This window comes from Eptesicus fuscus, chromosome 12 (assembly GCF_027574615.1).
Source record: "Eptesicus fuscus isolate TK198812 chromosome 12, DD_ASM_mEF_20220401, whole genome shotgun sequence".
NCBI classification, from domain to species: Eukaryota; Metazoa; Chordata; class Mammalia; order Chiroptera; family Vespertilionidae; genus Eptesicus; species Eptesicus fuscus.
Window position 1 is genome coordinate 41913716 of NC_072484.1, and position 11196 is coordinate 41924911.

Genomic DNA, 11196 nt, shown 5'->3' on the forward strand with positions numbered 1-11196 from the left:
TCAAGTCCCTAGCCCCCAAAATGTGATATTAATCAGATGTGAGCCAAAAACAACTTTCTTTAAAATGTCCCAAAGCTCATCTTTGGCTCAAAATTCCTGAAAGATAAGTTGGACTAAAATCCATAAATTCCACAATAGCAGAAGTTTGTTTTTTATCTGCTCTATTCACAGATGTATTCCAAGTGCCTAGAAACTGTGCTTGGCACATCAAGCAAGCTCACAGGTATTTGTTGAATAAATGAATGAAAATTGTTGGTAAAACTTTAAGAGTGGTAAATGGCTTCGTAGAAAAGGAAGAACCTAGTTTGGCAAAAGAGAAGCTGCAGATGTTATAGCTGTTTACTTTTTCATTCTCCAAATAAAAGCAATAAACTGAACAGACTGGAGACCTTTGTTCTCCCGATATTCTGCAACTGCCCCAGCAGGCAGACCCTCTAACGCACAAAAGTGAGAGTCCTGCTGAGCAGCGGGGTAGGGGCTTTCGGAAGCTGAACCCACCGACACGGAAACTACTGATTGAAATGCAAGCTTTCTCCTAAGAAGATCGAGTATTCTAGAACAAAGAAAGAGCACATTTGCTTTTTCCGGGTGCACCCACCCCAGCTTCACTTAGAAAAGATGAAGTGAAGTAACGTAGGAAGTCAGGCATCAACTACTTCAGGGACAATGAGAGTAGCAACTGGACCTGGACTCAAAGGACACACCAGTGAAAGCACAGCCTTTGTGGTGAGTTCAATTGTTAGCTGTTTCCTAACACGTTGTGTTGTGTCTCCAAGAATGAGTGAAAAGTGATACAGAGGCTGCCCTGGCCAATGCCCACTACCTTCCCTCCTCTAACACCTGTTCTTCAGCTTAAAAAATAAGAGAGTGTGGGAGGAAGCGGGATTCCCTTTGAAACTATCATCCTCCCCATCAAAGCCAGTGTCTATAGGGCAATTGTTATGTGAGCAGGAATACCCAGGTCCTCTTCAGGCGTTATTTAAAATAGCAAGCTCCAGAATCAGCCCCGTACTAACTACATCAGCAGTTAAAATTAAGCCAAACTGGGAACCAATGCACACCGTGGCAGCATCTCACAGAGGTGCAGGTCATCGGTTTGCTGAAAGGCCTACAAGATTTAAGTCAAATCTCATCATTATTTACTTGTGATGTTCACATGTTCATCCTCGTGGTCATTTGATACTGTGTATGCAGGACTGTCCAGGCATAGAGCTAACCTCCAGGGATACAGTTGTGGATGAGGGGATGTGGATACAGTTGATTCGGGCCCTCCGAGGGCTGACTGCCCCATGGGAGACAGGACCAGCACAGGGAAACAGAGGCTGCCTTCAACATGCCTGTGACTTAGGCAGTTTTGCACAAAGCCGCCTTCACCTGTCCCCTGCTCTGTTCTTCCCAACATCCATTACCACTTTCTCCTTAACATTAGGGTGTCAACGGTTAAGATATAAATGCTTTTTGAAAGGGGGATCGCATGCCCTAAAATAAGCCAACAAGTATTCACAGAGCTGCCCCCAGTGCCCGTCCTGAGCTATGTGGGCCACAAGACAGGGAGGCAGCAGAAAGAGAGACCAAAACTGCGCTTAATCATCTGATTTCTAGTCTTCTCTCTGCCAACAAGACTCCTTCATGACCCTACGCAAGGGATTCACCTCTAAGACCCTCTAAAATGGGTTAACTGGGCCTCTATCTGATCCTATGGTCACACAAGTTGGGCACCTTGAATAGTCAGGTAGAAGGCAGGAAGCAAAGATATGTTCTTTTGTAACTTTCCCAATCTGGGCTACCCTACATTTGAAACAGCGTCTAGAAACAACTGATGTGTGACTGGTACATAAACACCCTCAGTGTTTCTGGCTTGTCATCTGAATTTGCACTTTCAAAAATGTCTACTAGTAAGCCCCAAACTCACAAATAAAAACTCAACAAATGAGCATCTATTACGTGCACTCACTACACCAGACACAGGGAGACACAGTAGTGATCATGAGAGGTAATAGTTGTTGAGCACTTCCTACACATGTTAACTCATTTCATCTTCATGGCAACCCTATAACTCTAGTACTAATGTGATCCTCACTTTACGAAGGAGAAAATTAAAGCACAGAGATTAAGAAACTGGTCAAGGTCACAACACAAGTGGTAGAGCTGGAATTCAAACCCTGGCCGAGTTTCTACTGTTGTTGTGCATGTTTGACATCACCAAAGTCCTCTGTGGGGACCCGGTGACCTACCAGATAGTGCATTCTCCAGGCTTTCCCGCAGCGTAGCCTTCGCTACAGTCCAATGCTCTCATCTGGCGATGCTGCTCTAATTAAGTGACCTTCTTGTCCTCCAAATTCCAAGTAAACACATTTGCAAAAATATCACATTAACTTCCAAGTTTTAATAGGATTTGGCAATGCTGTTGTATTATCTCAAAGAGAAGTGGGAGGTTTGCCTCCCCGTGTCATTACTTCCTATGGGAACATGACCCTGAGCAAGAGCAGTGCCTAGTAAGACACCACTGCCTGAACAAATACAGCTGAGTGGCAGCTGGGGGCCTCCACTTGGAGGTCCATGAACCTCGACGCTGAAAATCGCAGCTAATGCAAGTTAGACAAACATCGAGCACACTATGTCAAACAGCCACGCTAAAAAACAAAGCTGTGTTCTCTTACCCATAAACTCGTTCCCAGATTCTGTTTGAATCTCTCCCTGATCATTGATAGTATAGTATAAACTACATGACTTTGAACTCAATCATGTACCATGTGTGTTGGTTATAGTTTCAAAGGCCTTGTCTAAAAATCAAGTCTGTAAACTGTAACTAGGGACTGTAGCTTATTCTTCTGTGCTCATTGTCTAGGACTATTTTTTAAAATATATTTTTATTGATTTCAGAGAGTAAGGGAGAGGAAGAGAGATAGAAACAAAAATGATGAGAGAGAATCATTGATCGGCTGCCTCCTGCACATCCTCACAGGGGATTGAGCCTGCAACCTGTTGCATATGTCCTTGATCAGAATCGAACCCAGGACCCTTGAGTCTGCAGGCCGACATTCTATCCACTGAGCCAAACCAGCTAGGGCTCTAGGACTATTTTAAGCTCATAATAGATGTTCAATAAATCTGTAATAGATCAAAAAAGTTAACTAGGATGTTTATTAGACATAGCCTCACTCAGTAAAAACTGGATTTTACTGACCATTCATACACATAACATATGTATTCCTTTTGTCTTATTTTGAAAAAGCCTTTAACATCTCCTTTTATTGATATGAGACCCATAAAAGAAATGGAAAGTAAACACAAAACTTTCATTCAAGCTACATGGTTTGGGGAGGGGGGGGGGGGGTAAAAGGAAAAGTCAGCTTGTGTGAAAAGCTTTAATAGTCACAGGAGGAGTAAGGCCATGATAGCTTGATATGCTTCATTTGGCTCTAATAAACTCAGCTAAATCCATAACAACTCTGACATCTTAGCTGGGAAAGAGTATGCCCTATGTCAGATGATAATGCTAAGTAAATATGAACTCTTGTTAAGGTATCATTGGCATTCATTCAACAAGTGCTTAGTACATTTTGGGTATTGGCACAATATACATTGCCCTAGAGAATCTCTAGATATAGACCCTATGATTAAGGTAAAATCCTACAAGGAAGGAAAGCTATACATGTATGAACCAATTTTGTGTATAATATGATAATACAGAGTTAATTCTTTAAGACAGATCTTAAGGGCATAAACCACTATGGCCATGGTGAATGTTGGGACCCATCTAAATGGGTTCACACCATGACCCAGGTTTCTATTAAACTATCTTTTGAATTTATAGTCACTTGAATTTAGTCTTCCTTACTTAGATCCCAGGATCTGGAAAGTTCGGCCTCATCTATAGACACCTCTGGGAGGATAAAAGGGCCCAGACTTTGAAGTCAGACAAACTTGGGTTTGAATCTTGGCTCTCAGATGCATTAACTGTGACTCTGGCAAGTTTACTTAATCCCTCTGAGTTTGGATTCCCTCCTCTGCAGAACTGAGAATACAAATGCTACAGTGTGGCTTTGAGGATAAGACATAATGTATGCAAAGTGCATAGAACAGTGCTGAATACATAGTCAATCCTCAAATTGTCATTATTTAACATATTGCAAAAGGCTAAAGTGAAGAGATGGCCCTAACAGGTTTAGCTCAGTGGATAGAGTGTCGACCTGTGGACTCAAGGGTCCCGGGTTCTATTCCAGTCAAGGGCATGTACCTTGGTTGCGGGCACATCCCCAGTAGGAGGTGTGCAGGAGGCGGCTTATGTGAAGCCACGTAGAAATGTACGGGGTGGGGAGTGGGGCAGAACAAAGATTATTCTCATTTTTTCATCTCCCTATCTTTTTAGGTAGGAGATCAGATTTATTGCATCTACCATACTCATTTTTTTATTAAACCCATCCTCCATATCAATAATAATTTCTTAAGTCATTTTCCACAAGTTCAGAAGTTCCTTCTCTTGTGCTCAAGTTGTTCACCTAAAGACCGCTAGTAAAGAGTGGACCTGCATAATCAGATAGTGTTCCCAGAGCAGTAGCTTTGTGGCGGTCCTTACAGTTTACTTGGAGGTCATCTAAGAGCTGAAGAGTTGATTTCCTGGAAGGCTGTTTCTCGGTCTGGTTTAAGGTGAATGTGGTCCATCTGCAGAGGGCCCCCGCCCCCCCGCCCTCCTCGAGGACTGAGCTAAATGGGCTCGCACCATGACCTGGTTGGGGAGCCTGGCTTCTACAGCAGAAGCTTCCCCAGCTTTAATCACAGCTCATTAACCTGCAGGTTCTGGATCCAGAGGTCCAGGACTCTAACATGCTTCCAGATGATGCCCACGTGGCTGGTTTCCAGGTCACGGTCGAATTAGCAAGAGCCAGGACAACCACAGTTCACAAACCAAGGCGTACATTGTATTCCTCCATTCTTAGGGTTCAAAACCAAAATGGGGGCAGCAACTGCCAAGAAACTGTCTTTACAAAATTACTAACTTTTGGTGGGATATACTGATTGGACGGCCTGAGACAGCTTTTAAACTACTGGCACTGCTCTGTATCGTCCCTGAGTGGCAGTTGCATGGGTGTACACATACGGAAATGCAGAGTTTCAACTTGTGTGCTCAATGTCACTTATATCTCAATTATGGGAGAAAAAACTCTAAAATAGAAAATAAAGGGATGAGAATACAAAGGAAAAAAGCACTAAATTATGGAAGTAGTGTTAAACCAATGGAGTCCGCCTAGAACTCTCACTCCCATAAAGTAACTTAAACCCAAGCAACTGAATATTCACGGGACCATTTTCTCCAGCTGGAAACAGCCTCTCCCATTGCTCTTAGTGGAAACACATGGAGACACTGTTCGTGTCTCTTGCCGAGAGTCTAGGTGTGAAAGAAACCCTGCTGTTTAGAAAATCTGAAGGAAAAAAAAAATGACACTAACAGTCGTACAAATGAAGTGAGCTTAGGACACGCATCAGGCACCCATGGCTCCTGAAAATTGGACATGCATTCTGTAACTCCAGCGAGTTACGTGCAGTTGGACCTTCAGGCTCTGAACAAATGAGCAAACCCCCTCAGGGACACTTTCCATGTTAAATTAGAGGCTTTGTACTGTGGTGATAGGAAAACAATGGGTCCGAAGAAATACTGTGGTCGTGTGGATGAAACACAGGGCTAGAACCAGGCAAGCAATTCTGATGCCAGTACCACCAAGTCATTTCACCAGCTGGGTGACCTTGCTTACCCAGTTAACCTCTTCCGGTCTTTACCTGCCAACTAGACACACTTCCTCCTCCTTCTCTAACCCTCACGTATTTTGTTCAGTGGTCACACACACACACACACACACACACACACACACACACACACACACACACACACCAAGTCCTGGAGAAGGCAGCCCTTCCCAAGGAGTGACTACTGATTCGCCTAAAAGGCCAAGGACAGATTTTAAAGCATCGTACCTGGCATAACTGATGGCGCCTTTGTACCACTAAACTGATCAGCCCTGAAACCACTTACACCATAACCTTTGAGCCCATGATATACCATGTTTCTTAAAGCTGAAAACAATCATGGTTGATCCATCCGCTATGACATTATAAATAGTAAAATTTCCTTTTCTTTCAAGTTCATCTCTGGGGGTTGCAGGGTTGCCTAGTACTACCCAATATTTATCCTGGCACCCCAAACAGTGTACAGTTCCCAAAGACGGAGATGAGTCCGGTGTGTATGGGGGATCCCCAAATCTTCCACAGCACCTTTAGAAAGCAGGCAATGAATACACGCTCATGGGTGCATGCCTCCTCCATCCAGTGAGAGCACTGGAATAGAAGCCAAGAGCACATGATGAAAAACACATCAACCCTCACCTCCAAAAAGCTGCACGCAGGGAACAGTGCCTCCCCTTCCTTTTGTTGAAAAAAACAAAAACAAAAAACCAACTGGGGAGCATTTTCCGAGCTACAGATTCCGTAGCTCCATCCAGGCTGAGTTTTAACAAGCACGCAGGTGATCTGTGGGCCATGTTTTAGGAAAGACTGACCCTCTTCTTGTTGGCTCAACAATCTTGACATTGTTTTGTTTTTGTTTTCAATCAACACAACCACCTCCCCACCCCTTTGCCCACAGAGGCCCTGACAGTGTTACACTCTGTCCTGGCAGAAGGTCACAAGACAGCCCAAGGCCAAGTATTTATTTGTTGATGTGTTTTCAAAACAAGATACAAAAGCAGCCATTCGTCTTTGCCTCGCTGTTTACAACCACAATCCGATCCACTTTCCTTATAAACTTTCCACCTCTTCCCCTCCAACCTCTTGCCACGCAAATATTCCCGAGACCAGTCAACAGCCTCCGGACCTTAGGGCCAGACTCCAGGCCCCGCTGCCCTGGCCCAGAAAACACAAAGAAAGGTTTGCACCACGGAGAGGTCACCCAGCGCGTCCCAGCACCACCGTGGCACGCCCCCCTCCCCCCGTGCCCGAACGCACCTCCATCCTCCTCCTTTGAGGCGCCGCCTTCCCACAGCCAGGGTGCCCGGCGGCGATACCACACAGCCTGAGGCTTACCTGAAACACGTGGTGAGCTCGCCCGAGGCCTTCAGACACGGGTATTTGGTCGTAGCGATTTTGTTTTCTGAGCAGACTTCTCTACGGAAAAAGTTAGAGAGGCCAAGTCGTTGACTCTCCACGTGAGAGCGCAGGCCAGTGCGCGCTGGGGGATCCGCGTCCCGGCGCGCCGAGCAGCCACTGGTCCCCGAGCGCGGACGCCGGGCGGCCTCCGGCGAGGGTCCCACCTAGCGAGCCCAGTCCCAGGGGCACAGGAGCTGAAGAAGCCCGTCACAGGAGAGCGGCAGGAGTGGGGGGCAGAGGTATCACAGATGGGGGAAACCCAGGCTGGTGGCGCGGAGGCTGTCACCCCCGGGCAGAGCTGAGCGTCGCCGGGGACAGTCGAGCGCCCAGCCTGTGACTGATGGATGGCGAGTGTGCGGGTCGCCTGCACCAGCGCCTGGCGTGCACCATTCGGGGGCCGGCAGCGCTTACCTGTCGCTGTTCTCAGGCTCCTCGCGGTAGCTCCACGTGTGTCCCAGCGCCAGGAGCAGCAGCAGCGGACCCAGGCTCTTGCCCAGCTGCCCCGTCGCCGCTCCTCCTCCCCGGCTCGGAGGCGGCGGCACCATCGGGGACGCTCCCGGCTTCTTCCAGGCGCCCGAGCCCTCTGCCCGCCCTGCGCCCGGCTCCTCGGCGCCCGCCGCCGCCGCCGTCTCTCTCCCCGGCAGGGGGCGCCGGAGGGCAGGGGCGTTTGCGCCACCTGCGAAGGCACAGGGGCTGGGGCTGCTGGGGCGCTGGGGGACCAGGCTAGGAGTTGGGGTGCAGAGTGCAAATTCCGTAGACGGGCTGGTGAACGACCTGGAGGGCGGCGGGGTCCAGGTCTTCTCGGCCGGGATGGTCACACCGTTACCAGACTTGCTGGACTCAGCCTTGGGCTGCGCGCTCCTTCTTGCCTCTGTCCTGGGCTGTGCGGAGGGCAGGGTGCGGAAAGCGGGCGGCTGCTCGCATCTTACACCAGGGTCGCTCGACCAAGAGTAGGAGGAGCCGCTTCTCCCCTTGGGAAAAGGGGGGCCGAGGGGTTAACACGCTTCCTTCCTGTCGTCAGTTGGCTTCCTAAGACCAGGACCAGGACGTGGGCTTTCGCGCCTGGAGCGCCTGCCCTGGGCTTTCCCGTGGCCGTTTTCCCTGAACGGAGGAAGGAGGTGGTGGGGAGACTACGGCTGCTTTTCCAAGCTGCCTTTCATGCCCGATCGCTAAGTCTGCCTCCGTTAGAACCCCAGGAGAAAGCTCCCCGCTCGCTTCGCTTCATTCGTTAGCAGAGCGGCTCGATTCAGTAATGAGCTCTCAGCGGCTCTTTCCAGGGGTTTTAAATCCTCTTACCCTGAGCTGCTTGAATGCTGTTTATATGTCACACGTGAGAGCTGGAAACTCCTGGAAGATCAGGTGAGAGGCGGAAGGTCCACCCCCAACCCCATCCAGTTAACACAGCGGGGTATGGGTAGCCTGAAAACCAGGCTGGGGGCTCGGCTGTAATTGGTATATGTCTGCATCTTAACACTTGATTGCACGTTGGGAGTTCTCTTCTGATAAAGAGAAGCTCGTGATATAAACGTGCCCTGAAGTGCCAAGCAACTGTTCTGGCCCAGAGATGGTAGGAAGAGAGCACAAGGTTGTAATGTCTAATTCCACCCCAGGACCCTGAGGCGAGAGGTAGCTTGTCACAAGTTATGAGGGTGCTAATTGGTTAGGTAGGCAGGTGTTTTGATTCAAAATAGTCTGATCAACTGAGAATGGCCGTGCCTGTCACATACGCCTCCACATTTTTAATAGCAGTGACCTCCTCATTCCTCTGTAGAATGCTTCTATATTTTCCAAAGGTTTGTCCACATTTCTGATTTTATTTGACACTCACAATAGTCCTTGAAGCTACGAGTCTGACTTTTTGGTTCAGTGAGGTGTTTTTCACCCCCTGCACATGTTACCTAGACATGGAAGACTGTAAGCCACACAAATATTTAAATATGGCACTACACAAAATAAGTGTATTTTCGCATAGTGATTTAGAGAGTACTTCAGATGTTTGCAAAACCTGAGAGTGGCCATTAGGTAGTCAGGAAAAAAGAAAAAAACCTTAGATTCAAACCCAGGCTGTGAGCTTCCTAGGTGTGTGGACTTGGCCAAGTTACCTTTACCCTTTCTGAAACTCAGTTTTCTCATTTGTAAAATGGGGAAACCTCCCTCATAAATATTTGTATTAAATGAGGTAATGCCTATAAAGCATTTTTTATCGTGCCGGGGTATATTGAGTGCTCAGTAGACATTAACTATTGTTGTTGTTGTTGTTGTTTTTTACATAAGTCATCGCACAGAAATTTTGGTTTTAACTTTTAAGCTTTCCCTTTCTGGCTATAGAAGAGTTTATTTCACAACAGTTGTTTGGGTTCCTAAAGAGACAAGCATATGCAAAATAAACCCATCCTAGACTTTATAAAGACTGTGTCACTTCCAGATTGACCCACAAAAGTGTTTAATCTTTGTCTTGCAGGGAAGAGGTCATTCTCTAGCAGGTCCTGTTTTTATTTGCTTACCCATTACTCTATTTTAATATCTTGCTATCTTTCCCCCCCATCATTACTCCTTCTGTTTTTCTACTGCTGCATTGTGGATGCTAATTCTGCAAATAATAGAGAACGGTGTAGGAGATTAGCTGTCAGCTTCATTAAATAGTTAGTAAGCCACATATGGGGACACGCAGCGTTGCAGAGAAAATAACTCGGGCTGCAGATGATAAAAGCAAAACTGTCCATGTGCACAGCTGTGTGGCAGAAGATTGGGGACTGAGCCAACTTTGCTGCCTCCTTATTTTCAGCCTCTTACACTGAGCACAGATAAGAATGAGGTGTCAGAGAAGGTGCCCGGGCCAAGCAAACAGCCCGGGTTTGCCAGGGGAGGGTGGTCGGAGCTTTGATGAAGGAGGTGAGCTGCAGCAGAGACCTCTTGAAAACCTTTGCCTGGAGGCCTGGAACTTAAACGAATTGGCAGCTACTGACAGTGTGACATTCAGCATGGGGCTTGAGGGGCTGGCTAGAGAGCAGAGCCACGCAGAAGGGGATGTGACTGGCCATGTATGGATAACAGTTCCCTGAGGAGGTAAACACTCCTGTAAAAGACAAAGCCTGCATCTGCTCAGCCTGCAGCCTGCATGGGACATGTCAGAATGAGGCTGAGTGTAATAGGGACCTCCAGGGTCTTAGGTTTGCTCTCCTAACACCCTAACTCTCTCCCTCCCCATTTCCTTGTTACAGAACAGAAAGTTCATCCTCCCGGCACTAGCAGAGCCCAAAAACTCGACACCTGAGAACTGCAGTGAAGAAATATTGGCTCTTTTGTAATGAGTGGTGCCATCAGGAGAACGGGAAGCTAATGCTCAAAGCCCAAATCCCCCGATGGCATAGGTTACAGATTACATAGGGCGAAGTCGCAAGGGGTTTGGGTCTTGCTGGGAGCTGATTGGCTGGAGGTGAGGTAAAGGAATTGAATCATTTCTTCAGGTCTTGAGAACAGCTCTGAGGTCCTTTCCAGAGTCCCTCTGTCTGGTTTCTTGGACAAGTAGCCAGGGGGTTGTTTCATCTTAGGGCTCAGGAGCTGAAACACAACTTACATCAAGAAGTTTATCTTTAGCTGCCAGGGGTCTGGGACTGTGACCATTAGGCAGGTCTGGGCAACTTTCCTCTTCGGCCTTAGGGGGAGCTGGTTATCAGGGGGAAAGACTAGGTCCCTGAGGGATACAGACAGAGAGACAGAGATGATTTCTAGAGCTAGGACTTAAAACAAAATTTAGTCAAAGTCCTGAGGACCCTCGATTTCCCTCTCCTCTCTGAAACACTGGATGAGCGGACTCGCCTCCTGCCTCTTCCATCAGAGTGTTACAAAGATTAATGATATGGACCTGAGTGCTCCCCAGGGGAGGCTCTGCATGATTATTTCTTTTCAGCATACCACTCTCTGAGATGTTTTCCACATAGACCTGTCAGCTCCCCTGAAACAAACCAGAGAGTGGATAGTTATACAATTTACCTTGTCCAGGGCTTTTGGGCATGGACTGTGCTGTGTTGGACTCCCTGGTGGCCCGGGTATTGT

General features: G+C 47.5%; 1 protein-coding gene across 1 annotated transcript in view; it reads right to left on the bottom strand.

The window, feature by feature from the left end:
• Positions 1-8055, bottom strand: part of CCBE1 (collagen and calcium binding EGF domains 1) — a 172343-nt gene extending 164288 nt beyond the window's left edge. Inside the window, exons 1-2 of the mRNA XM_008149590.3 lie at positions 7552-8055; positions 7078-7158 (exon numbers count right to left, since the gene is read on the bottom strand). Of these exons, the coding sequence (XP_008147812.2) occupies positions 7078-7158; positions 7552-7685 (215 nt within the window). The 5' untranslated portion in view covers positions 7686-8055. The remainder of the gene's footprint in view (positions 1-7077; positions 7159-7551) is intronic.
• Positions 8056-11196: the final 3141 nt, after the last annotated feature.